Source organism: Carassius gibelio, chromosome A19, assembly GCF_023724105.1.
Source record: "Carassius gibelio isolate Cgi1373 ecotype wild population from Czech Republic chromosome A19, carGib1.2-hapl.c, whole genome shotgun sequence".
In the NCBI taxonomy this organism is placed as follows: domain Eukaryota; kingdom Metazoa; phylum Chordata; class Actinopteri; order Cypriniformes; family Cyprinidae; genus Carassius; species Carassius gibelio.
In genome coordinates this window covers 20,265,793-20,293,738 of record NC_068389.1, presented here as the reverse complement: position 1 = coordinate 20,293,738, position 27,946 = coordinate 20,265,793, and the positions used below count along the sequence as shown (strand labels likewise).

The 27,946-nt window shown below is 35.7% G+C and overlaps 5 protein-coding genes across 9 annotated transcripts; 1 reads left to right on the top strand and 4 right to left on the bottom strand.

Annotated features, from left to right (window-relative positions):
• Positions 1–2: 2 nt before the first annotated feature.
• Positions 3–5,162, bottom strand: LOC127935903 (cytosolic non-specific dipeptidase). 2 transcript variants are annotated; one of them, XM_052534120.1, is made up of 12 exons: positions 5,031–5,162; positions 4,600–4,701; positions 4,236–4,379; positions 3,657–3,819; positions 3,237–3,325; positions 2,371–2,571; positions 2,060–2,144; positions 1,644–1,804; positions 847–1,011; positions 617–758; positions 342–489; positions 3–138 (listed from the first exon to the last, which is right to left on the bottom strand). In XM_052534120.1, the coding sequence occupies exons 2-12, from the start codon at positions 4,657–4,659 to the stop codon at positions 72–74; spliced, it is 1,425 nt and encodes a 474-aa protein (XP_052390080.1). In that variant the 5' UTR covers positions 4,660–4,701; positions 5,031–5,162; the 3' UTR covers positions 3–71. The 2 variants fall into 2 exon arrangements, with proteins under 2 accessions (XP_052390080.1, XP_052390081.1); XM_052534121.1 differs by having other exon boundaries at positions 4,941–5,061.
• A 3,354-nt stretch (positions 5,163–8,516) lies between these two features.
• Positions 8,517–10,272, bottom strand: LOC127934937 (thioredoxin-like protein 4A). 2 transcript variants are annotated; one of them, XM_052532509.1, is made up of 5 exons: positions 10,130–10,263; positions 10,024–10,055; positions 9,726–9,902; positions 9,440–9,543; positions 8,517–8,916 (listed from the first exon to the last, which is right to left on the bottom strand). In XM_052532509.1, exons 3-5 carry the CDS (start codon positions 9,876–9,878, stop codon positions 8,745–8,747), a joined length of 429 nt encoding a protein of 142 aa, XP_052388469.1. In that variant the 5' UTR covers positions 9,879–9,902; positions 10,024–10,055; positions 10,130–10,263; the 3' UTR covers positions 8,517–8,744. The 2 variants fall into 2 exon arrangements, with proteins under 2 accessions (XP_052388469.1, XP_052388470.1); XM_052532510.1 differs by lacking the exon at positions 10,024–10,055 and having other exon boundaries at positions 10,130–10,272.
• A 1,008-nt stretch (positions 10,273–11,280) lies between these two features.
• On the bottom strand, positions 11,281–17,408 carry LOC127935625 (activity-dependent neuroprotector homeobox protein 2). Its single transcript, XM_052533696.1, has 4 exons — positions 17,165–17,408; positions 15,013–15,130; positions 14,804–14,896; positions 11,281–14,688 (listed from the first exon to the last, which is right to left on the bottom strand). Exons 2-4 carry the CDS (start codon positions 15,118–15,120, stop codon positions 12,040–12,042), a joined length of 2,850 nt encoding a protein of 949 aa, XP_052389656.1. The 5' UTR covers positions 15,121–15,130; positions 17,165–17,408; the 3' UTR covers positions 11,281–12,039.
• A 1,430-nt stretch (positions 17,409–18,838) lies between these two features.
• LOC127935015 (nuclear transport factor 2) lies at positions 18,839–21,469 on the bottom strand. The gene is made up of 5 exons (XM_052532599.1): positions 21,318–21,469; positions 20,987–21,150; positions 20,730–20,801; positions 20,551–20,649; positions 18,839–19,463 (listed from the first exon to the last, which is right to left on the bottom strand). The coding sequence occupies exons 2-5, from the start codon at positions 21,083–21,085 to the stop codon at positions 19,347–19,349; spliced, it is 387 nt and encodes a 128-aa protein (XP_052388559.1). The 5' UTR covers positions 21,086–21,150; positions 21,318–21,469; the 3' UTR covers positions 18,839–19,346.
• A 791-nt stretch (positions 21,470–22,260) lies between these two features.
• Positions 22,261–27,842, top strand: LOC127935160 (peptide-N(4)-(N-acetyl-beta-glucosaminyl)asparagine amidase). 3 transcript variants are annotated; one of them, XM_052532789.1, is made up of 11 exons: positions 22,261–22,623; positions 22,848–22,962; positions 23,886–24,125; positions 24,311–24,473; positions 24,667–24,886; positions 25,217–25,338; positions 25,416–25,672; positions 25,767–25,943; positions 26,062–26,250; positions 27,055–27,232; positions 27,397–27,842. In XM_052532789.1, exons 1-11 carry the CDS (start codon positions 22,523–22,525, stop codon positions 27,570–27,572), a joined length of 1,938 nt encoding a protein of 645 aa, XP_052388749.1. In that variant the 5' UTR covers positions 22,261–22,522; the 3' UTR covers positions 27,573–27,842. The 3 variants fall into 3 exon arrangements, with proteins under 3 accessions (XP_052388749.1, XP_052388750.1, XP_052388751.1); XM_052532790.1 differs by having other exon boundaries at positions 22,261–22,685; XM_052532791.1 differs by having other exon boundaries at positions 22,262–22,689.
• Positions 27,843–27,946: the final 104 nt, after the last annotated feature.

Below are 27,946 nucleotides of genomic sequence, written 5' to 3'. Positions count from 1 at the left end.
TACCCTTATCAAAGTATTTTATTGACAATTAAAAATACACCAGCCTAGACACTTAGAATCAGACGTTCCAGTTAGCTAAGCTGAGATACTTCATAGAAGTAAGCTCCCAACATCTTGGTGCCCTGAATATAGTTGGATCTGTCAAAGCAAAAAAGTGAAAAAATATTGAAAATAAATAAATAAACATTAACATTTTTAAGCATCCCAAGACCATTCCATCTATAAGATTTGAAGTTCTGCTCAAATGAAGTTGGCCCAGATGATAACCTGCTATCATACAGTTGCAGTTTTCACAGTCACACCTAAACAAGGTGTTTGTCGTAGCTATTCGTCAAAATTACCTGTTGAGTTTCTCATTCTGTGAGTGAGCTCCGTCGTCAGAGGAACCGACAGGCAGCAGCATGACATTCTGGCCGGTTGCTTCCTGGAAGGTCAGAGTCACAGGGATACTACATCCCTCACGGGTGAGGTCAGGCTCCACACCAAACACTGACATCAGTGAAATGATTTTAGACCACAAATACGTTGCATTTAGAAGAAAGAAAATAACTACACTGTTGCTCTGACACAAGCTAGACTCTATGTGTCTACAGTTATACAATATAGTGTGTCTTACCAGTCTTCATGGCCTTTCTGCCAGCCATGTAGTGAGGATGGTTAAAGTCAGACACCCAGGCCCTGGCTCCATGTCCCATGTACACTTTCAGTTTGTTGGGACTTTGCAGTTCGGCGAATTTCTTCTCTACATGGGTAATTACCTATAAGACAAGCCGCATATGTCAGCACAAGCACAACAACCATGTCTGTAAGGTATACAGACGACTCAATATGACTGGAACTTCAAACCTGTTTCTCCACCACTTTCGGATCCATGTCAGGGACCAGGCGGATAGAGAACTTGCCATTGACCTTGCGGGGAATGACCGTTTTGGCTCCTGTCTCAGAGAACGCTCCCTCTATGCCATGCAGAGACAGGGATGGGTATCTCCAACGATGCATCAGAATTTGCTCCTGCACAGACAAACTGATATATTATTTGATTTAATATACATATATCGATGAAAATAGAACATGAAGGCAGGCAGCATGACTAAATGGGGCAATTTATGAAAAAACAAAAAAACATTGACAATCTATTGCAATAAATGAATACTAATAAATACACAGCCCTATTTGAATTAGTGTTATTTTACTATCATTGACATACTATTATAGGTTTTCTTTGAATTAGATTCTATTGTTATATTTACTTCTCATTTTAATTTTAGTTAAATTTTTAGTAAATCTGTTGTGTGTTATTGTCATTTTTATTATATATATATATATATATATATATATATATATATATATATATATATATATATATGTTTTTGTTTATTTATTTATTTTAGTGCTTCAATTTAACTACATTTTAACCAAAAATTAGAAATGTTGCCTTGGCAAAGAGCTGAAATAAAATAAGTTTATGTTTTTTATATTTTATTTTAGTTTAGTTAATGTTCATTTTATTTCAAGTAAGAATTGTATTTTATTTTATTTGCTAACGCTGATTTTATTTTATTTGTTAACGCTGCTTTGCATCGTAACAGAAACATAAAATGACTCCAGCTGACTGAAAACGCTGAAAGACTGGGATGATTTACCTTTGTGTCATGAAGCAGTTTGCCAGCTCCAATATCTCTGGCATATTCTTCCATGTCAAACTCGATCTTTTCGTAGAGCTTCTTCTCTTCATCAGTCAATTTAGCCACCTGGTCATATAACCCTGGTATTAAAATTTTCCCTTTGTTATCCACCAAAGACCCTAAAAAAAAAAACACTTTCAAAGCAAAGCATATATAATAATGGTACAACAAACAACAATAATTTTTTTTTTAAGGTTTGTCAATGCATAATCAAATATTTGACGACTGCTCTAAACTCACAAGTAACTTTAGCCAGTCAACAATAGACAGATATCCCAGTGTAATCAAACACAACCAAAGGAATCCCTGTCATACATTTGTATGACCAACCTGATGCTGTTTCTACCAAAAGAATATGCAGACACCAGTCTCACCCATCAAACCTATGAGGTCAGTCATGGCCTCATGAACAGATCCTCCAAACACTCCAGAGTGAAGATCTTTATCACAGCATTCCACCTGAAAACATAAAAGACTTGCTCTTGTTCATCACACATGAGAAAAATCGCAAAACTTTGCCTTTGCGCAGATCTAATGCCTTCATTAACATTATGAAATTATATATATTGAATTATTTAGTTTTTATAATTGCTTTATTCATGTAGTATATGTGTTCATATCATTAAATACCACTGCTACAAATCTTACATTTCTTTTGACGTTAAAGTTACAAAATAACTCCTACCTCAACGTAGAAGTAGCAGACTCCTCTCAGGCCATAGGTAATGCAGGGCTTGGTCTTCCCAAGCCAGTAGTTATCAGAAATGCAGATATAGTTCACATCCTTAAAGAAAGTATCTTTGCGAGAGAAAACCAGCTCGTCCAATCCTTCTGATCCAGACTCCTCCATTCCCTCAAAGCAGAACTTTATATTGATGGGCAGTTCCTGTGATTAAGTACATTTCATTTTTAGTAAAAAAAAAAATCCAATAAATGAAAGACTAATTTGTAAAAATGTGTGATTCCTTTACAAACCAAACATTTTATGATGCTAAAACTTGTCATGGTCATCAAGAAAAAGTACTCTTACTTTTAGTGTTTGTCATGTATCACAGAGACGCTGCATAATATTACAATTAGGCTTACAGTTAATTAAATTACATCTGGCCTGATAAAGTTAGCTTGACTCAAGACTTTTAAAAATGATCAAAGATCACAAAACAACCTTTAGACTGTTCTGCTGTCAGTTAAAGTCTGTAAATGAGGAACTTTAAAAGCAGCGACATTTCTCTCAGGTGATAATGATTGAGAAACTGTGGTAATCGCTGGATAAGGAGAGGACTGGATGAAATGTGAATTGATTTTCAACACATTGATATACAGTGTTGGGCTTTAAGTGCACATGCACCTGCAATTTTTAATTAACATTCTAAATTTTTACAATTAAAGTTACATTAACCAGATTAAGTAATACAGGCAATGCTGTACTTCTAGCATCTTGATCCACTGATACAGTCATACTGTTTGCAATACATGAGGACTTTGCACTGGTGTTACAGGCTTAATAAGTAAGCAAACAGTACCACTGGAAAGAAAATACAGTGATTGCACCTGTCCTATCTTCTGATAGGCCTCAATGATGTTGAACCAGGCTAATACAGGGCCTTTATCATCAGTAGATCCACGTCCGTACATTTTACCTAAAGACAATTAAAAGAAGCATGAGCCACAGTCAAATAAAATGTCAAAAACTGTAATCATTACAGCAAGCAGTTTAATTTGTTTATATAAGTGCACATAATGTGTGGCTTTGGTATTAATTTAACAAAAACTATAACTTCATGCCAGTTGTAATAGATTACCAGAGAATTACTATGCAAAAAAAAAAAAAAAAAAAAGATAATTTTAGAGATTCTTGAAATTTGAATCTAGTTGTGAAATTTCAGAATTGGTGAAAGTCTCCTTAAACCCAAGACAATGCTACTGTACACCTTTTTCAAAAGGCAATGACTTGTACATGCACACTCATACCGTCTTTCTCCACCAGGGTGAAGGGCGGTGAGTCCCAGCCATCCTCAGTGTTGGCTGGCTGCACATCCAAGTGCCCATAAATACACACTGTCTTCTTGCCTGGGTCTGAGCCAAGTCTGCCCAGAACTATTGGAGGAAGAGGGATCTCTTCACCACCTGGCAACTGAATAAAAACAAGAAAAAGGCCATGCATGAGAAATGTAAGATTATGTATTAGTATGTATTGCTAACTATTTATTAAAGATTTTATAAAACAATTTCACCATTTCTGAGAAAAACTATTGCATATGGATTTGAAACAACATAAGATAATGACAAAATACTGGGTGGAACCACTAGCAAATACTTTTTCATGTGATTCTTAGTTGAGTACATTCAAGCATAACTACATGACATGTGACACATGGAAGTCAGATGGTCAACCACAAAAACAAATAAGCAGGAAGCAGCTTGAAATGTTTGAGTTCAAGGCTGTTATTGCTGCAAAGCCAGACATTAAAATATAAATTCCAACTCCATGGCAGGAGATTTAGATTCATATCGTATTAACGTTATTCATTTCTAAGAAAAATAAAACACCTTCTGCATGCCAATGTCAACCATCTCCACAGTTCCTCCCAGTCTCTCAATGTCTTTGGCTGCTATCTCCATCATCTTCTTTATTTCTCCTCGTTTCTCTGGCCAGGCAGACACACTCTGTACAGCAACCCATTGTGACAGGCGCTTCAAACACAAAGTGATCACATTTCCATTAAAAAAACATACAGAATACCATCATGTCAAATCATTCTAAATTCATCAAACATTTTAAATAACAGTATATGAATAATAAAAATAAATAAATAAATAAATAAAAGGTCATTAATTTTTTTTTAAACTATATTAGCTTAAAGTATACACATTTTCCAAGTTTTGGCTAATACAGTAAAGAAAATCTCACTACCTTCACATAGTCTTCCTGGTGCTCATCGACGTATTTAAAGAGAGTTGGAAGGTAAGACATTGCTGCACAGTGATCCGATCACTCAGTGACAAAAGAATTGACCTTAAAGAAAGGGAGATTGACGTGTAATAAAAATTTTTGTCTTCAGGAGTGGAAAATAAAACTCCTCCTCCCTCCCAAGTCAGTAACTGCTGACAAAATCATTGCACAAGGGCCGAGAGACATGCGCTATTAACCGCTGTTTACAAATCTGTAACGTTAGTACACAAACGTATTTTAATAATGTCAATCTCAATCATCGCGTTAACTTTTTTTAATAATAACAATAATAATTTGCTTACTATTAAAACTCCTAAGTAATAAGTCGTTCACTGAAATGCATCAATATAGCTTGCAACGGCAAACAATTTAAAATACAACTGCATACATACTGAGTAAAAACAGTTAAACATCTCGAAGTTAACTGAAATTGAACTGCTCTGTATATCTCACGATCGCTTCCGACAGTGATGCGAATTGCGAAGAACGCCATCATCAGCAACTCATGCGTTCAGACAAGAGTAATGGCTTTCAAAATAAAGGTCTGAGTGAGGCAGAGGCTTTCGCTTGGACCGTTTCCTCAAAAACTTAAAGGGTACATAACATGTATGGTTTCACCTAATCTCATGTTAATCTTGAGTAACTATAGAGTAGTACTGCATCCTTCATATATACAAAAAGTCTTTAGCTTTATCATATTTATAAAAGAAATATACAAGCTTTCCGATTCTTTTCATGTTTAACATGAGAATCCATCTCTTTAACACTGTGAACAACTCTGAATACACGAAACACCATTGTATGAATGCCACTGCATTAGCCAATAATAAATGATAACAAGTGGTTAATTTAATAATCTTTCATTTTTATTATTTATTACGAAGACGAAAAATTGACCTCAGCAACCTTGACCTTGGTTGACATCACCCCAACAATTAAATGTTTCCATATTAATATTGTAGAAACTTAATTTTCCGTAAAGTTGCTTTGCAATAATTTGTTTCGTAAAAAGTGCTATACAAAAAGTAAACTTGAAAACTTGAATAAAAACTATATTTAAAGCAGTTTATTTTAAAATTACATTTATATTTTTTTAGAAGGAGATTTATAGTTCTTATCCCTTTAAACCACATAAACATTGTGCATATATTGACCTCACCTGAAACGAGAAACCTCTAACCTCTAGAAAAGAGTCATGAAAGAATTTAAGAGTTGAAGAGTTTTAATAACTTTTTGATGCATTTAATAACAAAAGAAACCAACAGAAACACACATTGTTCTTACATTTAACACAGGCAATCATTCTACATTATATAAGCAAATTGATATGACTTTATCACATATTTACAATATTAGGCAATATTAGAGTACAAGACAAATGTTGCAGCATAAAAACTAGCTAGAGTCAAGGATGGACAATTAATTACTGTTGTGCAGCAGCAGATGTGTGTATTACTCTTATTGGAATCAAAGTTTCTAAAACTTAAAGTGTGACTTTTTCCATTACAACATGTTATTTATTGAGGAAGTAGTTCAAATCAGCTTCCCTTCATTAGAAATGGCAGCTAAGGAAGTGGTGCATCGGTTCTAGCTGGTTCTTCTGGTTGGTAATGAACTGACAGGATAACATCCTCATCCAAAGCCAGCTGCATTACCAGTGTGAGTATCTACTGAGCAAATGGTCTCAGATACCTGACATGGGTGTTAGGAAAGTAATTTATGGACCAGCTGTGATTCTAGACACAGCTTCCACATGGTCATACGTCAAAGCTGTGTGTTTATTTTGAGGAATTGTGGTGGTACCACCTTAATTGACTGTACACTGTTAGTTGTTTCAGTTGTGGTTACAACTAGGTATGAAACTGATGGTACATCTGAAAAACAAGGGCAGACAGACATCAGACACAAGTACTCCTTCCAAATTCCTCTGGTGCTCTTGATGAACCAACAAACAGATTTTATCTACATTTAATCAAACATGAGACAGGCAAATTGCCTGTGGTACCAGATTCTTACTGAAATATTGCCAGGTTCCTGTGTTAGACCCCCTGAGAATTTCCTCAAATTCATCTTGTTGTTTGGACTCACCGTGCCCCCATTTACTATCCCAACTCTGCTCTGCCCCACATACATGGAGTTTGAAAGTGGATTAGGCCACTTCTGCTGGGTCACTTGGAAGCTTAAGTTTTAAGATTTTGTTTAAAACCAACTTCAAGTGCACTCGCGACTCTTAAGTACAGCATCAACCACCTGTGTGTGACTGTCACGCTTTGAGCAACTCAATGACTTTATTTTGTCTCATTTTGCACTTTCTGCGTTAAGATAAGCTAATGTAAATATCACAAATTCCCAATTTTTCATTAATGTTAGAATGAACACTTTCACTCTCATATTCCATGCCGTTCAGGGCCGTGCATGACAACACCGAATCCAACACGACATATTTGTCAGAGTAAAGAGTCATAAATCTGTGTGTGATGATAAACTACAAGTGCAAGTAATATGGCTCAGTCATTATGGGAAGACAACAGTTCTATAAACGCAGGGTGGGCCCTAGCATTCTGGGAGCAGATTTTCACATTTCAGATTATTACTATCACTGACGTATTACTATAGCTTTTGTCATTTTCATTTTAGTTAAAGTTTTAGTAAGTTTGTTTTTGTTATTTGTATCAGTTTTTGCTGTTTTTAAATGTCTGTATAGTTATTTATTTTGATTGCTTTGTTAACTTTTTTAGAATATAAACATAAACTACATGAACATGAGAAATGCTGCCTTGTCAACTAGCTAAAATAAAATAAGTAGATTTTATTTCAGTTAACATTATTTTAAATGAATGATTTTTTTTAATATATATTTTTATAGTTTTAGTTTACTATACTAACCTTTGTATAAATTTACCAAATTATCTACTTGGTATATTTTAATGCATAAATATGAATATATATTTACTTATTAAACACATTTAACAACATTTAAACTATTTTTAGCTTTAAAAAGTTGAACCATTGCTTTCAGAAAAATATGAACATTTATTGAGATTAATGTTTTAATATAAGAAAACCTATCATCAAAACTAGAGAATAATTTACTATTAGTAGTAGTAGTATTGTTATTATCATCATTGTTATTACCAACAATAATGCGAAACATGTCATTGGCTGACATGTTTTAGTCCATATTAAATAGTAAAAATGTATAAGCATAAAAATAAAAATTGTTTGAATAAAAATATGCTGTATTTAAGGTTTAGGTCACATTGTTCAGATCAGAGAAAAATCTGATGGAACTTTTATGTGGCAAACGTAAAAAATAAGCTAATGTGTACTCTAAACCATTCGGATACTAAGATATCTAGAATTATTCACATATATTTAAGTGCCCAAGATAACAGTACTGTTCATGTTCATCCCGAATTAAACCGATAAGACACTACATTTTAATATTAAGTAACTTACAACGGGCCCCGGTGAAGGAAGCTTTTTGGTGGTCAAATTCAAAATACTCGACACACTGAAATCAATCAAATCATATTCTTTAGGATACAGCTGTGATTAAACTGTAAAATACGAAAAACAATTCACCCACACCACATTTAATCTACATATTCTACTTATGTTGGCATTACATATAAGTGTAATTACCTATTTAAATAGATTAAGTAGTGTAAATATTTATAAAGCATAAATATATAATTGTCTTAACTACATTTTGTAATGGCATATATTTATAGTTTTGACTCCATATTAGGGTATGTCCTCCTTGAGCTTAATAATAAATGTAGTTCATTTTGATTGAGCTGCTGAACATACAATTTATTTTATTCTGACATGTTTAATAATTAGTGCTGCCATGACAGACTTTAGAAATACAAACAGCAGAAACAAAATATTTATTCAGTCAAAATACAGTAACATTTTCAGACAGACAACATTATAAAAGACTTGTGACCATAACTGCAACTATATAACACATTTAGTTCTAAAGCCAAAAAACCAAAACAAGGCCATTAAAGATTCCATATGACCATACCGCTGAATGCTCAGATATTGTCCAATGATGAAAAGAAGAAAAAAATTCCAAAGACTAAATAAGAGCACAGAGATCAGTATCTGTATTTTGTTGAGTAATCTTTAGGGGACACTACGAGACCCCGTCCTTTTCTCGCCCCCCTGTAGACGGTCTCAACAATGTCTATCATCTCTTGCTTGTCTTCCATGGTCCAGTTGATCTTGTTGTTGTTACCAGTGCCAAGATCAATCATGATATGCTTGTTCCTGAGAGAGATAAGCAAAATCAGAAATAAGTGTTAGCATAAATATGCACTGGAAAACTAGTACAACCAGTAAAGAAATAACTAATGGTAAAACAGAGCTTGTTAATCCACAATACTAAAGAATTAATATCACCACTAGGGGGAGACAACACTACATTCTGTGCTTATGGGCATAAAAAAGACTAATATGATACGAATTTTAACACACTGTTACAAACCAAAAAAAAAAAACTTTACATTTATGCATGATAGTCTATAAGATGACAACTTCCTACCTAGTGAAAAATGAAGTGCTAAATAGATTTTCTATGGTAATTTGCAACAAAGGAGTATATTATTTTTCTGAAAAATATATGTGATCCACAGTCAGTCATTATATCTGGGACAGCATCATGGAGAGTAAATGATGAGAGGATTTTCATTTTGGGGTTGACTATACCTTTAAATAAACGATCATATTCTGAACGGCTGAATACAGTGGAGAAATTGATTTGCTGTATTCGTTTTACTTCCCGAGGACTTACCTGAAAAAGAACATGACTGTGCAAGGATCATACAACTCGTACATCTTGTTGAAATCTGGCACTTCTGTGATGTCCACAAGATAAATGACTGCAAAATTCTTCACCTGAGGAAACACGTGATATTAGACACATGCAACATCGATAGACTAACGCTAATAATATACAGAATTATTCCCAAATTATTGGTGTAATTAAAGATCAGCTAAACACATTCATACACCACATTATAGCTGATCTGACGTGTTCACGTTCAGTTCGGTGGTTGAATATTCGGACACTGGATTACCTTTTCGGCGATGCTGTACAGCACTTCATCCATTTTCATGCACGTAGGGTCCCAATCGTGGCCGAATCGTATAACTATCACACGGTCTTCCTCTGATAAAATAGCCTGGTCCACTTGCCAGCCATTGTGAAGGTGAGGGAGCATGTACGACATTTTGAGGGATATACAAACACACTTCTAAAAAGACACACGAGGTTGTTGCTGTCAAATTCATTTGCTTGCGAAACGCACGCATTGGGTTACTAAACTGTTCAAACGTTATAAAATAGGATACGATACTATTTTTAAGAGTTCTTACGTTGGTTTCTCATTAGCAATTAGCTCAGAATTCTAGAAAACAGAAGTGAAGTATTAGAGCAATGAAAAAGGGGGAAAATCTTTTAGAGGGGAAATGTTAACCTTACCTCGCAATTTAAAATAACCCTTTCGTTTAGATTTAGTGTGTGTTGTCAGTTTATTAGATGTATGTCGTTTTTAGTCCTGCAACGACGGCGGCTAGTGGACAATGCGTATAAACAGATGTTATTATCGCCACCTGCTGGATTGGAAAAAGCTGCTTCGCTCTGAAGACTTCAGCTTAGATGGTGACATTACCGCCACCAACTGGACAGGAGTGTGAAGCGTTCTGCTCAACAATCCTAGGTAACACCAGTCTTGGGTAACACATTAAAACGATATAAACCCTCGACTCTTTCTGTGCTTTACGAAATATACTTATTACTGACTGTATAATGACAATATCTTAATAATTCTATAAACCGAAGTCCTTTCTCCGTTATATTTTGAACAACTTTCTGGCAGGCCACACTGCAGTTTTCTGATTTTCTTTAACCTATGATGAAGTCTACAATAGAGAACGTTTTTTTATCATTATAATGTATTCAAAGAGTCATTAAAGAATTAGACTTGAGATGCTTCAACTTCACTTCTTTGCCCTTAATCACAAATGCACACATTAATGGTTTCTAAATGTTATGCCAAAATAAAATATTAAATACTTTGCTATTTGGTTTATATTTGACATTTTTTCAGCCATTGTGAACTCATTTTATGTTGTAATGTTTATTAAAAAAATGAAAAATTAAAAAATTAATTTAACATTTAAATCTTAAATGAATTTAAGACCATTTAACATTAACCTTAGAAAGCAAAAGGGTACGTAAAAATGTTAAAACTTTTTGTCCATGAACTTTCATCTTCAACATTTTAGGTTCAATGTAGGTGTTTTAACATATGAAGTATATATATATATATATATATATATATATATATATATAATGTTTGCAAGTAAATGTGTTAAATCATTGAGAACATTTTTAGTTCTTCATATTAGATCTAAACTCACAATAATGGAATATTTCTTCCCCATTTCTGTACTGTAAATAAATACTAAATACTAGTTTAAATACTGAACACAATTAGTTTTCTTATAATGGCCATTTAGTTTGATGTTTGCATGGCCATTACTACACATTAACATACAATTGAATTGCTCTAATTTATTTACACAGCTTTTATTTTGTAAGCGTTGATGTTGTTTACTTTATTGAACAGATTATTTTATATATTTTATTTATTGAACAGAAATAAAATAGGAACTCAAGAGTTTACAAGATATCCTGATGCTTACAATCATAATACAACTGAAATGAACTGCATCCAAATCAAACTCCTCTGCAAAGCTCCACACTCATCAACTACTGTCAATTTAGAGGATGTCACTTAGGTAAGCAGCATTACTTCATATTATAAGAGAAAACATTTTTAGCAAAAAAAATATATATATTTATAAAAGTATAAGGCAAGCGAAACAAAAATTCAACAACAAGTGGAACTGATTAACAGAAAAATACATGGTCTAAAACAAACTGGAAACAGGTAACCTCATAAAGTCTACATTCCAACAAATATATAAAGAATGTCACAAAAAAAAAAATGTTTATGACATTTGGCAAATATAAAAAGTATAATCACACAAACGTTTTCAACCCTAAACTATAAATGGGCTACAAACATCTATTTTTACATGGACCTAGCTTGAAGTTATGCCTTGAAGTGAAAAGTAATGGATATATACTTTAAAATAGTTAATATGAAAAAAAAGTATTCACACACACACGTTTATGAACAGCAGCCAGAAATTAAACACATTTTTCACTTGTTTCAAAATCTCAAGTCCTACTTGGTTAACAGTTTAACACTAGTTTCGGTGAGAATGGAACATATTTTGCATTGTTTCAAGGAACACGTAATGGTTTAGGCTCTCAGTATAATTGCTTTCAAGTCCTCCTTGGTCTTTATCACTAATATGAAGTTACTCCTGGAGGTCCTCCATCTCTGTGTCTGGCACGGTGATCAACTTCTCCGGCTCAATCTCTGGGATGTGGAGATTATGCTTTAATTTCATCAGCTCTGCCATATTGAAGCCTAAAAGTACCACAGCCTTAGTTTTCTGCATGTTCTTCATACATCTGGTACGCTTTGAGCTAATCTGGCAAGCAATGTCAGTTTTGTTAATCATCAAGCGGCTACTCAGGGCAAGAATCTCCTTCTTGAGCGGGTAAGGCTGTGTATTAAAGTACTTATTGACAAACTCACGACGTTCTTCAAAAGAGCTCAACTCCATTCCAGTAGGATCCAATGCTAATTGTACGGAAGGATCGACTACTGCTTCAGGTGAGGGGATAGTCAGACCAGCCAACCTGTCTCGCTCAAGTTTTCTCTTCCTTGCCAAACGTTCCTCCCGCTCTCTCTTATTTGCCTCCATAGCTTCTCTGAAGGCTATTTCAAGGCGCAGCTTGCTCTGCACCTCTGCTTCTGTTTCTGGTGGAAGAATGGCAGGAACAGAAGCTTGAACTGCAGTCGGGGTTGGACCAGTGATTTGTTTTGGATGAGCTGGGTATGATACAACTGATCGGTTTCCTCTAGGAGTAACAGCTAATCCTAAATTCAATTTATCACTATCCTTGAGACTCTTCGGTGCACTGCGGCATTTAGCCAAGTGGACAATGATGGCCTTGGTAGTGGTTTTCCCAGTGTACACACCACCACAGTAGAGGCATCTGTACGATGGAGTTTTAAGTATAGCATGCAGAGTGGGCACAATGAAATGCTTCTCTTTGAGGTGCATTTGATAACATTCCTTGTTCAGAAGCTTCTCTGAGCAGAAGGGGCACTCTGTGCTGTCAGGCTGGGGTGTGGGCACATTGCATGGTGTGGACAGCTTGCTAACAGCCAGAGGATTGTTGGGCAACATCTTCACAAAGATCAGATCGAGGGAGCCTGTGACCAATGCAAGATTGATCTCCTTTTCACCCATAACTAGTTTAGGAGCCGTGGTCCTGATGTCGAAATAAGGGAAAAGCAGATTCCCCGAATCATCAGTATAGAGTCGGTATTCACGCCTCATGAAGTCACAGTTGCTCTTTTGGTTCACATTATGTTCCCTCTGGATATGGTCGACAAGCTGCTTGATTGAGTAAAAGAGCCCCGAACAGAACAAGCAGTTCATGCCATGAAGCAGGTGTTCAAAGACTCCCTTTTCTGAAATCAAGATCTTACAAGTCAGGCATTTCACCGTCTTGTCTGGCATCTTTTTCAAAAATGGAGCACGAGCAGCTAGACCGATCTTGGGCATTTTAGCTGCCTCTTTGTGAACCTGTGGATGGGACTCATAGATATCAGATGGGAAGAGCTCATTACAAATAGGACACGTGATCCACTTCTTGGTTTGCTTAGGGGCTTGCAAAGAGTTGTTTTGTTTGTTTTGATGAACAGGTAGGTTGTTCTGGGATGCAGGCAAGGGTGGCTTGCTGACTCCTTGGGAGTTATTTCCTTGGACCGACAGGACCTGCAAAGGTGCAAGAGTGTAGGTGGGCAAGCCGTCGACTTTGTTGCCAGTGGGGATCAAATGGCTCAGAAGGGATTGAGAGGTTAACATGGTGCCTCCAGAAGCAGGTTGATTTAGGGGCATTCTTGGATTTGCAGTGAGGGACTGAGGTGCCTGTGGCCTAACAGCAGGTACATTGAGGCGCACACCTGGTGGTAAGACAATTTGGCGGGAAACTGGTTGCAGAGGTGACTGGCTAGGTAGGCCTACTCTGACGGACACCTGATTGGGAGGAATGCCGCTAGGAGCAGGAGGCATGGCAGGTCTGGCAATTTGGGTGTTCTGAAAGGACAGTGGGACTCCAGGCTTTAGTAAACCCTTCGCCTCAGCGCTTGCAAGCTGAAGCAGAGCAGAAGCTTGAGTTGAGAATAACGACTGGCTGGTTCCAGGGGTAGCAATGACTGCAGAACCACCATTTTCTGGTCCTGTAACTCCACCAGTGGCCAGTGTAGTGGGCATCCCTGGCTGATCTTTCATCATCAAGACAGCAGGAGTGCTTTGCGTTTTCGGTGCTAGAGCAGGGTACGGTTTCTTACTTTCTGTTTCAAAAATTAGAGCTCTGATATGAACATCAAGTTCCTTGTGCTTTTCTGAGGTTAGGAGATGATACAGCAAGTGTTCGGATGTCTCCGCTGATACATAACACTTTTTGCAGTAGAATTTCTGAGACCTGTCTCCTAGGGCCACAAGTTCCCGCTCTGATCTCTGCCCAGCGTATTTATTCAAAGTGGAAGTGTAGTGATAAAGAAGAACATGCTTTTTCACACTATACAAGAGAGTATCTTGTATATGGCATCTTCGGCACTGAAACGTAGTGCCATTTACAGCCTTTGGAGGCAGCTGTGGGACAGTCGGAGTTTCGAAGGGCAACTTTGTTTCCTCAACATGGAACAATTTGAGGTGCCTGGAGACTACTCTGGGGGGGGCTATGAATGGGCAAGAAGTACAAGCTGCAAGCTTGCACAAACGCTCTTCTTCATCATGGCAGCGCTGAATATGGGTTTTGTATGCATGCCAGGATCTTGCAGAGAACTCACATAAGGTGCAGCATAATCCTCGTGTCCGATATTCCCACTGAGGATGGAAAACAGAATTTCAATGCCATTCAATTTTCAGAGATGCTCATTATTTAAAAAAATTTTGCTCAGTAAAGTTAAGCTAATTTACTAAAGTGACATTTTAAGTTCACCTTCTTTTTCCACCGGCCATCAAACCCATCAGATAAACTGCACCAGTCTGTGGCATCAAAAACATTGTCTCCGGGGTAATATTCCTGGAGTTCCTGATTAAAAAAAAAAAAAAAAATTAATATGAAGACATTAGGTAAAAGGTTATTTTAATCCACATATACACGGGATTTCAGTTTTTTTTAATTGTACATTGTATAAGCAAACATACCTGGCCCAAACTAAGACATTCTTCAAGCCCAAATTCCCCAAGAATGTTTTTCACTTTTCGCCTTGTTCTGCGGATCTTCTCCAACCCTCTGACTGGAAACTGGTACATGGTCCTTTACCTGAAAGAGAATCACTTTGGTTTCCATTTTGATGATTTCATTATTTTGTGAATTTTATTTTCATTTATTAAAGAGTCTTGAAATTATACAGCATAATTAAGACTATAATACTCAGTGACATTTTAGGTGTATGTCACACAGCACTTTTTAAACAAATCTTTTTTTTTTATTATTGTTTGCCGTCGCTGACTTGCATAACTGTTGTTTTTACAGACCGAACAGAAAACAAACACACACAAAAAAAACAAAAAATCCATCACGTACAAAACCATTCAGAACGCCACAAAATCAATTTTTGAAAAAGCATTTTACCTGGACTTATTATTGATAAAAAACAATTATGTGGTCTCTGGATATTGGCAGGGACATGTTCCTAGTGCCCATATTATACCAAACCTTTGCAGTTTGCCACTCTCAGTTTTTGTAGTTACTCTTTGGGCACCATGTTGACACCCACATCATTACCATGGAAACCAACATAGATATACTGGATACTGACTAGTGTTTGAGTAATGAATCCAAATACTTTCCTTGCAAAATAACAATTCAGATATTAATAAACAAAAGAGTGAGCAAAGCCTAAAATGCTGGCTCTTAAACTTAGAGATGAACACTTGCATAAACCCTAGTAGTAGAAAGTAACCCAAAACAAAAGAAGAGGAATATTTATTTATATAAACTCAAGACAAACATATTAAAACTCAAGACATACATATTATTGCTTATTGTTTGGGACGGCATTAATTTATATACATTTACACATTCCTTTAAAAGGATTCCAGAATTTTAACAATGTCTATTTCTATGCAACTAAAATTATTTGTATATTAGCATTACAAAATTTTATTAGTGTAAAAGTATTATTAATGCATAATAATATTAGTGCATTTTATAGTATATCAGTATATGTTGTGGCAACATGAAAAAACACAAGGTTCAGAATTTATAATTCATTAGTGGTTTAATATAAATTTGAATTTAATGAAAATGTCGGTCAAATTTCAGCCCCAAAATAACGATTATCATTTTTAGTGAAATAATAGTTACACACGTTCTCCCTCTCACATGTTTGATATATAATTAAATATTTAATCTGTATAGGATTTCTATGTGTCCTAAATGCATATCCAATTCTTCCACTCGGAACAAATATGAATGTTATCGGTTTCCTTCAAATTAAAATTATCAAGGGAAGCTTGTCACTTTTGACCTGATATATATCTGGTCATCACTTCTTCTTTATTCTATTAAAATAACGAAAATTTGACTTTGGTATTAATAATAATTTGGGGGAGAACTTATCATGAAAAGATGTGCAAAATAATTTTAACAGTCCTTCACTTTCTTTAGGTAAAATGAAATTATTTCGTTCTGAAAGAGGTTACAAATGTTCATGATGGGTCATAGGTGTCAATCTTTGCCCATGGAGCGTGCAGTGATTATAAAACCAAAATCTGTTGAATTCAGTACAGTAGCAAACTATACAACACATCTCACTCGCATGGAGGACTAACGTTACCTCATATAATATCTAGAACTCCGTATTTAAAAATGTTGGAAATAAACATACTATATATGCATGCTAAATGTCACATCTTAGCCCTGCATCAGTCAAATACAAAAAAAAAACACCCTGCACAAGTTAACATTATCATACCCTTTGAGCGACTAAGTGCATATCTTATTCAAGCTGTAATTATTTATCTATTGCAATCATCAACTGCGACCGCTAACCGAACATACACAGACCCGCCAAAGCACAAGAAATGTTCTAAACAATAGTCTAACGGAATTCTTAAATGGTAAAATATAATGAATCAAGCGCCCCACATCAACATGAATAAATTCAAATCGCAAAACTGATTCCATCCAGAACGCGCGATTCTAAATAACGCGGTGATGCTTTGAAGTAACCTCCTCGCAGCTCTCGGACAATGTGCTTCGTTCTACTTCCTGATCACACCGAACCCGCAACAACTGAACGCCGAAGCTAATGTTCCCTCTGCTGTCGAATTGCGAGGACATCAATGTTACCTTTTTTTCAGCGCCACACACCGACTCAGGGAGGAGATTTAACGTTAGCTACTTTCTCCAATCCGCGTGTTGGACAAAACCGATGATAGAAGACGTGGAAGCGGTGTAGGATGTTGAAACAATAATTCTGCGCTCTCAACTATGTAAACAGCGATAAAGTGTATTTATTAATATTTGCAAGTAGGACTCATTTATTGTGCTTGCCGTTTAGAGTCGAGAAAATGGCGCATTGAACAAATGGGAAGTGACGTCAGGGCATAATTATCATACTGCGTGGCTGACCAATCGAAATTCAGCATGCTTAAAATGGAAAAACTTTCTTAGATTTCACTCCTGCTGGTTTTCAGGGGTAATGACGTGGAGTGGTACGTCTAAGTTTAAAGTTGGACATAGTCTGGTTGTGGTTAGTTTCAGTCTTTCAAATTCTCATCATAATGAGTCATTTTCTTAGATGTGGTCTGGCCACGAGGGGGCGCACTTACTTGTAATTCATAGGCATGGCCACTAGATGGCACCTTAGACAGTCAGCTGGTTTCTGAGCAACAGCACAAGATGGGAGGGGTCTTCTCGCTGAAGTCATATCACACCACTAGGCTTCATCCAATGGGTAACAAGTAATTTAAACTATCAAAGGCCTATGAAAAACCGGCTTATAGCTACTTACATTGATAGTGCATGAAATTTTTAACGATTCACATGTTTTTAATGCATTACAAATAGTTACATTGGACAATACATGCGAAGCCATTTTGTTTGAATTAATGTTTTGATCACAACAATTTTGTTCGCAATTAAAAAAATGTAAATAGTCACAATCCAATGTAAATAAAATTATAAATATTGCAAATTTCAGCAATCATGGATTTATTTATTTTTTTATTCAATGACACGATAATGTATAATGATTGCGATAATTGTAACATGCGTTGTACATTTCATAACGACGTTGCAACAAAATTGACTAATTAGTTTAACAGGTTGTTCTTTATATATGAGACTTTGTGTGCAGTTTTAAGGGTTGTCAGGCCATGGGTGATGAAAAGTGGCTGACTTTCTTTTGAGTATTTTGATTTTCTAGTGGCTAAAATAGTACTAACCTAGTAAGTCGGCAATTTTATGTTATACGTAAAATAATTTCCATTCTTAATGTTTTAGAAGATTACCTTATGTTGTTAAAAAAATAAGTACTTACACTATACTTATTAAATTATGGACACAAATTTTCATTCAACTGTTAAGAAAATTCAAGTGTCCTTCTTACACTATAAGATAAAGTTCATAACTAAAATGGCAAAGCCACATTAAACTTGTGCGTCACTTGTGTGTTTACTTCTATTAAAATGAATGAGAGTGAGAATACAAGCATGTGAAGATGTTTCGTATTTTGCTGCGTATCAAAATACAGTTTGGAGCTATTTATATTGCGAAACAATATTTGACCAACAATTTAACTTAATGCCGCAAAATGACCATTTAACTCAAAAACGCCCTCTATGGGTGCTGTGCAGTAATACACACAGCAAACAAATGCAAAGACACTGCATAGTGTATTTATCTTGTACCAATTTGTATTTGAAATTGTTGGTCTTGAACCTGTTGTATGGAAGATATTTCTACAGACATTGTATTTTGTTTCCTCCTGGGCTAGACAACACAGAAATGACAATAAACCACTTCATTGGACTATACTTTATTGACCAATCAGCACCCAGTACCAGAACTATTTGCTATACAAAAGTTGATATGAGCTTAAATGACCCTCTGAGGCAAATACGTTACAAACGGATTTGGAGCATCCAAACATTTTCCTTTCCCTGATGCCATTTTCTAATAGCATTCTTGGTCTTGATTGTTTCGCTGATGTAAAATCTATTTTTTATTATTTAGATGATCATAAATCAGGAACAAAGACATTTTACTAAAACAGTGATGCACAGGCATTCAAAGATGGATTGTACTAACTGGAGCTGTATCATCGAACTCAAGTTGTTTTCAAACAGTGCATGCCACAACATACAAATTATGATTATTATAATCAGTTGTTTCTAACATGTCTTTTTCTTATCTGGAGATGATCATGAGCCTTCAAGATCCTTGGCAAAATATGACGAAATCTGTTCGGAATGTGAAAGATGAAACCATACTCCAGATACAAAGTTGCATGGACTGTAAATACTACATACTATGCTCCAAAGTTATGAAGAGCTAATCGGAACATGTCATTGGTGCAGACCCATTTGTTATCTACATTCTTCAGCAAGAAGACTTGCTGAAAGCCCATAACTTGGTCTTGATCAGCCTGTAAAATTATGCAAAAACAGTATTAATGTTTGTGTTTTTTTACAGTCATATTAAAAGGAATAGCTCACATAATCATTACAGTTTGCTGAAAATGTATTCACCCTTGGCTATTCAAGATGTAAATGAGTTTTTGTTTATTCATCAAAACGGATCTGGAGAATTTAGCATTACATGACTTGGATCAGCTGATAAAAACAGTACAATAATCTACAAGTCATCTTTTTGTCAATTAATTTATGTATTTGAGGTGTTTTAACTTTGTTCTGAGGATTATTGTTATATTTTTATCAGCTGTTTGGACTCTTTTTCTGACGGCACCCATTCACTTCATAACATCCATTGTGGGGCTGCACGATTATGAAAAAAATAATAAATTTCGATTATTCTCTTGAAATTGCAATTATTAATTATGATAATCACAATTTACATTGAATGATGTTTATACCATTGTTTGATGCAACTGCATGCCATATTTTTATATGAAAATAAACAAGCTGAAAACACTAACTGAAAAAACTTTAGTGCTTTTCTATAGTATTAAGCCTCAAATGTCAAATATACATCAGATTGATTTCATCTTTAAATTATAAAAATAAATAAATAAAAATATGCATGGTATTATAATGCTATACTAAAACAAGGAAAACACCTTAAAATAAAATGTAGAAAGAAAAAAAACATATCTTAAGCATGCATAATAACATAAGTGGACTTTGAACGATTATTTGCCGTTTTGAACGAATACCTAATTGTGGCATCCATAATTGTAATCGCGATTACAAATTCAATTAATTGTGCAAACCTAATCCATTGGTGAGCAAGTGATGTAATACTAAATTTCTCCAAATCTGTTCAGATGAAGAAACAAACTCATGTACATTTTGGATGTCCTGAGGATGAGTACGTTACATTTAGAGCAGATTTTCATTTTTGGGTGAACTATTCCTTTAAGACACGTAACAGCACAGATATAATTTGTATCATTTTGTATCACACTGAACAAAAAGTGCATTAATCTACTAATTAAATCTTAATTTTAACAGCTGTCTGATGTCTCAGAACTGCTTTAATAAATGCAGTCTTACTTTGAGCTGGCCCATGACCATACTCATGACACAGCTGTCTGGAGTGGGGTGATGGTCCTGAGCGGTGATGCTGTGCTGAATGGACTGAAAGGGAAGGCTCTGCAAACGGGCACATGCTGTTAGATAGAATCAGGAAGACGGTATGACAGTGATGACAGCTGTAAAAGAAGTTAACTTACAGTTAGTTTGGTCATGATTGCGGTCTTCCCTTGAAACCCCTCTCCTTCCCATGTCAAACAGGAAGCATCGGTCTAGAGGAGAAAAAAAAAATGTAATATCATAATTAATATAAAGGCTTAGAATGGAGTACTTAAACACACTAATCTTCAGCTAAAACACAATGAAGACCGAGTAAAACCTATAATAATACGGGGTTCGGAACCTAAAATCATCCCGCGTTCACTGTCAGTCATTTTCCTCGCTCTATTTCACTCACATACAGATCAGAGAGCTTCACGCGGTCTGTATCAAACTGCTGATAATAGTGTTGCACGAATCCACTGCCGATTTGCTCCCATATCGGTTTTTCTGCCATGGTCTTTTGCCGTATTAAAGTCCCAGTGCAACTTCGAACAGACAAATTCCCACGTGGAGCCGAATCTGCAAACAAACGCTGGAAATAAACTGTTTGATCGCAAAGTTAAACGAAAGTATATCATATATCTTATCATATCTGATCAAATAATCATTCTAAATAACCTCGTGTTTAAAATATTATTGATTTAGATATTATTTTCAAAATTAAAAATGACTGATGGCAACGCTACCTGGGCTGTGTAACTTCGCGCCTCATTGGCCGGAACCAGGAGCAGCGATGAAAGAGTTAACGGCAGATCTGAGATCAGCTGTTAAGAGAGAAGGGGAATCAGTTCAGTGCAAATTTTGGGGAAATTGGATTTATTTTGTGGTCATACGAAACAAGTGCACAACCGTTGTTTGCTAAGAATTTTTTTTATAACAATTATATGCATGTGACTTTAAACACTAGACAAAAGAATTTGAAACAACTGTTTATTCAGAATATACAGAACAACACTTTACAGTTTAAGGTATAAATTATGCAAACAACAACAATATTAATAATAATAACCATTAAAAAATTGTAAAAAATAAAAATAAAAAATCACCTTCGCTTTATAGTAATATTAACAATATAATAGACTTTAATAAAGGAAGTGGATTTATACATAAAATTTGTAATTTTTTAGAACCTCAAATAATTTTGGAGCATTTTGTAAGAATGTAAAAGCAAAAACTGGACGTGTGACATTGTTATTAAATGTTCTATTCATTATTGTTCATATCCATTCATGTCTATTCAGTAGTTCACCTATGTACACAAATTGTCACTTCAGTGTCTATCCATTCATTCTTTGGGTCATGGACATATAGCTTCTCATTATAGAGTATTTACACAAGCAGAGTTGCCCAGCTATTATTATTATCTCTATATTTGGATATAAATATATCTCTAGACTTGTATTTTTATTTATTAGCTTTAGAAATATTTTATACATTTTTAAAACAAGTTATAATATTTATAACAATATTTTATACAATTATTAGAATTGTTGTATTATCTATTATATGTATATCCTTGAAATGTACGCCTTATGTTGTGTTTTGATGTCAAGCACAATGTAGCAACAGACCTTTAAAAGACTTTTATTATGCCATAATTTCTGAAGTCGCTTGTTTAGGGCTCTGGGATCGCCTGTCCGTGTACGATTACATGCATACGGTTCTTTTGTACCAAAACGTGCACTTAAATATGTTTAAAGGTATTACATTTATTTTATAGTTATATGACAATTAAACAACAAAAGAACACAATCGACAGTATTTCTTTCTAGATTATATCTACCCGGCACAAAACGGACAGCCAGAAATTCGCAACTTTCTGAAGAAGACTTATTACGTGTTGTTTTTCGCTGATGTGTTTACTGTATTCGTAGAAGTTCAATGTAAAATCATGTCTGGGTCTCAAGGAGTCAATGCTTTGTGTGAAAATCCCACTGAAGTGTTTCTAGATGTTTCTAAATTGCTCATTACATACGCGGACAATATTCTTAGGTAAGTGTTCCGGGTGGAATGTTGTCATGCCTGATTATTGGAACCGGCGGTCTCTTCTGTCTGTAGGTATGCTGTCTATCAGACAGTCTGTACAACCATCTTGTTTTCTTATTCTACATTCATCATATTGTACGCGATCTGTAGGCCACATATGATTTCTATCGCATTCTTCAGCATTTTTTTTTTATTTTTATTTTTTGTGTAACGTTATGTGTGCTTTGTAGAAACCCAAATGAGGATAAATACAGATCAATCCGTATCGGAAACCCAACATTTTCCACGAAGCTTCTGCCTGTCAAAGGAGCAGTTGAATGTCTCTTTGAGATGGGATTTGAGGAGGTTGGTGCCATGCACATGACTAATATATATATACAGAAATAATGGTTTTCTATTTTAATATACTTTCAAATATAATGTATTCCTGTGATGTAAAGCGGAATTTTCAGCATCATTACTCTAGTCTTCAGTATTACACAATCAATCAGAAATAATTCGAATATTCTGATTTATTATCAGTGTTGGAAAAAGTTGTGCTGCTTAATATTTTTCGAAACCTTTTATATTTTTTTTCAGGATTATTTGTTGAATAAAGTAAAAAAAAAAACATCATTTATTTAAAATAGAAATATTTTCTAACAATATAAGTCTTTATTATCAATTTTTATCAATTTAAAACTTCCTTGCTGAGTAAAAGCATTTATTCATTTAAAAAAAAAATGACTGACCCCAAACTTTTGAACGGTAGTTTATATTGTTACAAAATATAATTAATAATAATTTTTAATAATTTGTGCATTTAGCAGATGCTTTTATCCAAAGCAACTTACAGTGCATTCAGGTTATAATTTTTTACCTAATGTGTTCCCTGGGAGTCGAACCAACAACCTTGCGCTGCTAACACAATGCTCTACCACTTGAGCCACAAGAAAGAAAAGATCTCTAGAACACACAAAAAAAAAGGATCAGGTTCCAAAAAAAAAACATTAAGCAGTACAACTATTTCCAACATCAGCCTATTAGAATGATTTCTAAAGGGTCATGTGACACTGAAGACTGGAGTGATGATGCTGAAAATTCAGCTTTGCACCACAGGAATTCATTATATTTTAAAGTATGCTAAAATATAAAAACATTATTTGAAATTGCAGTAATATTTCACAATATGACTGTTGTTTCTGTATGTCTGTTCAAATAAATGCAACCATATACATAAAAAAGCATTATAACATGTCAGGTTTGTTTTTTGTATGTGTCTATGTTAGGCTGAAACCCACCTGGTGTTTCCTAAGTCTGCATCTGTGGAGAGGCTGAAGCAGGTGCGGGAGACAATTGCATCTGAAAGGGACCAGAGACTTGGTGCGAGTAAAGCTGCATCCAGCCAACAAAGTGCCAGGGTTCCTCCAAGTCCTGCCCCACCACCACCACCCTCCGCTTCTTCTGCAGGCTCTGCTTCTGCTGCTGCCGCCATCCCTACACCTGCACCAGCAGCTCTGCCATTCACAGTCAGTATCTTTTTTCTCCCTAACTCTGTTTTCTTTGTATAAGGTTAGGGTCCTATTTGCAGGTTCTTTTTAAGGATGATATCATACATTACATTTTCCATTTACATAATACTTTCTGCATAACCATTTAAAAGTAAATTAATAATGTTCTTTTTCATACTCTTTTCATCTTTTTGGCATATTAGTCAAGCAGCGTGACATTTCTTAGGACTCTACAGTCAAACTTCCAGCATGTGTTGATATACGAGAGCCCTGAATTGCAGCAGAAGGCTCTGAACTGCATACCTCATGAACTGCTCAGGACCAGGGCTAAAGAACGCTTGAAACAAGCCAAGGATGCAGATCCAGGTTAGCAAGATACGCTGTCATTTTACATCAGTTTGACAGTTTTCTATAAAAACATGTTGATATTCTTTAGAATATGATTTTTAAAAATGACTCATTTAAATGTTTTAGACAAAGGCATTTTGAACAATCTGTTGAAACCTGGATGAAATTAAGACACCAGACTAATGTTAATGTTAATGTCTTCCACTCTCAGCATGTACTCTAGGTGAGGAGGACATGTTAGTTCTCGATCTGTTGCAGTGGTTCAAAGGGGACTTCTTTTCCTGGGTGGACAATCTGCCATGCAGCCGATGTGGAGGTGCAACCCAGCCTTCTGGACCCCTCCCTCCCTCAAATGATGACCTACACTGGGACGCTGGTCGTGTAGAGAACCACTTCTGTCACACCTGCCAGCTCTCCACTAGATTCCCAAGGTGCATCTGCTTTTTCATTACTTTCAGCAGGCTGCACTGGCGATAAATGTAGTACAAATCTTTAAGGTTCAGTATCCTCTATGGATTATTTTGCAATTTTATTCTGTATTCTTCCTGTTTAATTAATGAATAGGCATAAAGGAATAATTCACTCAAAAATGTTGTCATCATTTACTCACCCTTATGTCACTGCGAATCTGTATAACTTTCTATCCTGTATTCTGTATCAAAATTACAACAATAGCACTAAAGTAGTCCGTGTTCCTCTCAAATAGCAATGTTATCTATGTCAATACAGTTGCAAATTGACTTTTATTTCCCCTTTCCAAGGTACAATCACCCAGAGAAGCTTCTGGAGACCAGGAAAGGGCGTTGTGGGGAATGGGCCAACTGTTTCACGCTGCTCTGCCGAGCTTTAGGCCTCGAGGCCAGATATATCTGGGACAGCACGGGTACAAATCTTGCAGCATTACTGTACCACACTTCTAGAATTTGGAGATAGAAGAACTCAGTTTTGTCCTGCTTTTAGATCACGTGTGGACTGAGGTGTACTCTCAGTCACAGCAACGCTGGCTACACTGTGACCCTTGTGAGAACACGTGCGATAAACCCCTCCTGTATGAAGTCGGCTGGGGGAAGAAACTCTCCTACATCCTGGCGTTCTCTAAGGACCAGGTTGTGGATGTGACATGGAGGTACTCCTGTAAACACCCAGAGGTCCTTTCCAGACGCACACAGGTACAGGAGATATGGCTGCTTCATAAGCTTAACGGTCTCAACGCTACGGTACGTTTCTCATTTTCATGCCCTCATCCAAAGCTTCTTTCATGATTGCCTCAAATAAATGAATCTGACTGTCATTACCACTTCATACCTGTAGAGGCAGCGGTCTCTAGGAGCAGAGAGGAAGCAGCAGCTGTTGCAAAGACTCCTGGTCGAGCTAGTGGAGTTTATTTCTCCCAAAACGTCTAAATCTGGAGAGCTGGGAGGTCGCATCTCAGGATCTCTGGCTTGGAGGGTGGCTCGAGGGGAGTCTGGAGCAAGAAACACTGAAGTGGTGAAGATGCTTGTCTATAAAAGTCATTTTTACTGATTATGCCTTTGGAGTGATTTTCTGTGTGTGTGTGTGTGTGTGTATGTATATTAACTTACCTTTTATGTATGTTTTCTCACAGGATGCACAGGAATGTGTCTTCATTCCTACAGAATCTGAAAAGGAAAAGAAGTTGTTCCACATTTGCTACAATGTAATCAAAAACTGTTACTTCAGACAGAGCAATGGCCAAGAGACTATCCCAGGATGGCAGAGAGGTGCTTGGAGGACAGAAAATATGTTCAGGAAAGAAGAGCAAGACTGGCAGATGGTTGGTTTCTTTTAGCTGTTTATTTTTTGAAAATCACACACACAAAAAAAACTTTCTTTATATAATCACTATTAGTGATAAATTGTGTTTTATGTGTTTTTAATTTTTTTAATTAATGGTACATTTGATGTTACATTGAATTTCTTGATTGTATTATCACAGTTTATTTGTTATTTTCTATTTAATTTTATTTATCATGTTGTTCAATATTAATCTGTTAGTATTGCTTGTTTAGTTGTATACTCTTATTTTCTGTAAGTTCATGATGTGTTCCCATTTTCTTATTTTGGTAGAGTAATTGATTTATAATACACTACTGCTTAAAAGTTTGGGGTCTGTAAAATCTTTCAGGGTTTTTGAAAGAAATGTTTTATGCTCACCAAGACTTCATTTATGTTTAACAATACAGTAAAAACAGTATTATTGTGAAATATTACAGTTAAAAAGGTTTTCTATTTGAATATATTTTTAAATGTCATTTATTCCTTAGGTTTTCAGCAGTCATTACTCGTTTTTGTAGAAACCATGATACAGTTTTTCAGAATTTTTTAAATGAATAGAAAGTTAAAAGGTACATAATTTATTTGAAATTGTAACCTTTTGTTACATTATAAATGTCTAATAAAAGTATTCTTAGTCTGATCTTAGTGCGAATAGGCCATCAAATCAAAGTCAGTATCGACCTATCGTACCAGAATTACAGTATCGGTGCATTTCTACGTGTAGGTCTTTCTATCATATTACCGATTGTCCCCCTAAAAATACTTGTCATCATATTGTGCTGGTTCTGTGATTGTACTGTAGGTGTATTTGGCACGAACAGAGGGCTCTTCCTCCGGGAGGATAAGCTGGAAGTTTAACTGCGCTCCAGTAGGGATGAAGATAAAGTCTGCTTCGGTCCGAGCCTTCAGCCAGACCTTCCATTCAGGCAGCATTCGCTGGAGTTTACGATCCGCCGAGACCACCATAGAGTTCCCTGGAGGTATGAGTCTCACCGTTTGATGCATCTGCTCTGTGCTTTGTGTATTAGGGGGAATCACTGCGCTCTGCTTTCAAGAGCTCACTTCTGAAATAGGTTTTTAAATGTAACATGATTGCTGCTAATTAAGCTTGATTATAATATTAGTAATCGGTTTGTTTTCACAGATGGTGAACTGCACTCCTCTTCAAGCCTGTCCGGAGGCAAAGAGCTGATCGTGGAGGCGGAGCTCACAGGAGGAGAGTGTGAAGTGTCATGGCAACACGCTCAGCTCTTCAGGCAGAGTTTAAAAGACACAGAGAAAGTTTTATTTGAAATTTTGGTTGAAATGGAAGAGTCTTAGCATTTACACATCTCTTGACAGTACTCATTTGAAATTCTAAGAAAATGTTTCATCATTATTCAGATGCAACGTTGCAATCAAGGTTTTTTTTTTTTTTACATCCAGCATCAACTCTTACCTGCATGTCTTCTTTGCTTTGTTGTCCACTAGCCAGAAATATTTCACTGTGAATTACTCTGGAAAACTGGGAAGTTCTGAAAAGTGAACTGTTGTATTGTAACATGTCAAATAAATGTAATTTTGGATGGGAGCAGATTTGGAAATGAAAAATCTGGTATTGTTCTTACTATTTTTTTGTGAGTTTTAGGGATAACTGTTGCACATTTGAAAACTGACTGTACATCATACTTTCCTGTACATGTTTTTCCTGTAAG

Excerpts from the sequence above, each read along its gene's own strand:
- LOC127935903 (XM_052534120.1), bottom strand. The coding sequence starts at position 4,659 with ATGTCTTACCTTCCAACTCTCTTTAAATACGTCGATGAGCACCAGGAA. Across the intron at positions 2,572-3,236 it reads CCTATCAGAAGATAGGACAG|GAACTGCCCATCAATATAAA; the intron begins GTGCAATCACTG and ends ACTTAATCACAG. Across the intron at positions 490-616 it reads CAGAAAGGCCATGAAGACTG|TGTTTGGTGTGGAGCCTGAC; the intron begins GTAAGACACACT and ends CACTGATGTCAG.
- LOC127935160 (XM_052532789.1), top strand. The coding sequence starts at position 22,523 with ATGTCTGGGTCTCAAGGAGTCAATGCTTTGTGTGAAAATCCCACTGAA. Across the intron at positions 24,126-24,310 it reads CAGCAGCTCTGCCATTCACA|TCAAGCAGCGTGACATTTCT; the intron begins GTCAGTATCTTT and ends TTGGCATATTAG. Across the intron at positions 27,233-27,396 it reads CACCATAGAGTTCCCTGGAG|ATGGTGAACTGCACTCCTCT; the intron begins GTATGAGTCTCA and ends TTGTTTTCACAG.
- LOC127935015 (XM_052532599.1), bottom strand. The coding sequence starts at position 21,085 with ATGGCAGAAAAACCGATATGGGAGCAAATCGGCAGTGGATTCGTGCAA. Across the intron at positions 20,802-20,986 it reads TGAAGCTCTCTGATCTGTAT|ACCGATGCTTCCTGTTTGAC; the intron begins GTGAGTGAAATA and ends TTTCTCCTCTAG. Across the intron at positions 20,650-20,729 it reads CAATCATGACCAAACTAACT|AGCCTTCCCTTTCAGTCCAT; the intron begins GTAAGTTAACTT and ends GCCCGTTTGCAG.
- LOC127934937 (XM_052532510.1), bottom strand. The coding sequence starts at position 9,878 with ATGTCGTACATGCTCCCTCACCTTCACAATGGCTGGCAAGTGGACCAG. Across the intron at positions 9,544-9,725 it reads TGTACAGCATCGCCGAAAAG|GTGAAGAATTTTGCAGTCAT; the intron begins GTAATCCAGTGT and ends GTGTTTCCTCAG. Across the intron at positions 8,917-9,439 it reads ACAGTCATGTTCTTTTTCAG|GAACAAGCATATCATGATTG; the intron begins GTAAGTCCTCGG and ends TATCTCTCTCAG.
- LOC127935625 (XM_052533696.1), bottom strand. The coding sequence starts at position 15,120 with ATGTACCAGTTTCCAGTCAGAGGGTTGGAGAAGATCCGCAGAACAAGG. Across the intron at positions 14,897-15,012 it reads AATGTCTTAGTTTGGGCCAG|GAACTCCAGGAATATTACCC; the intron begins GTATGTTTGCTT and ends TTTTTTAATCAG. Across the intron at positions 14,689-14,803 it reads ATGGCCGGTGGAAAAAGAAG|TGGGAATATCGGACACGAGG; the intron begins GTGAACTTAAAA and ends TTCCATCCTCAG.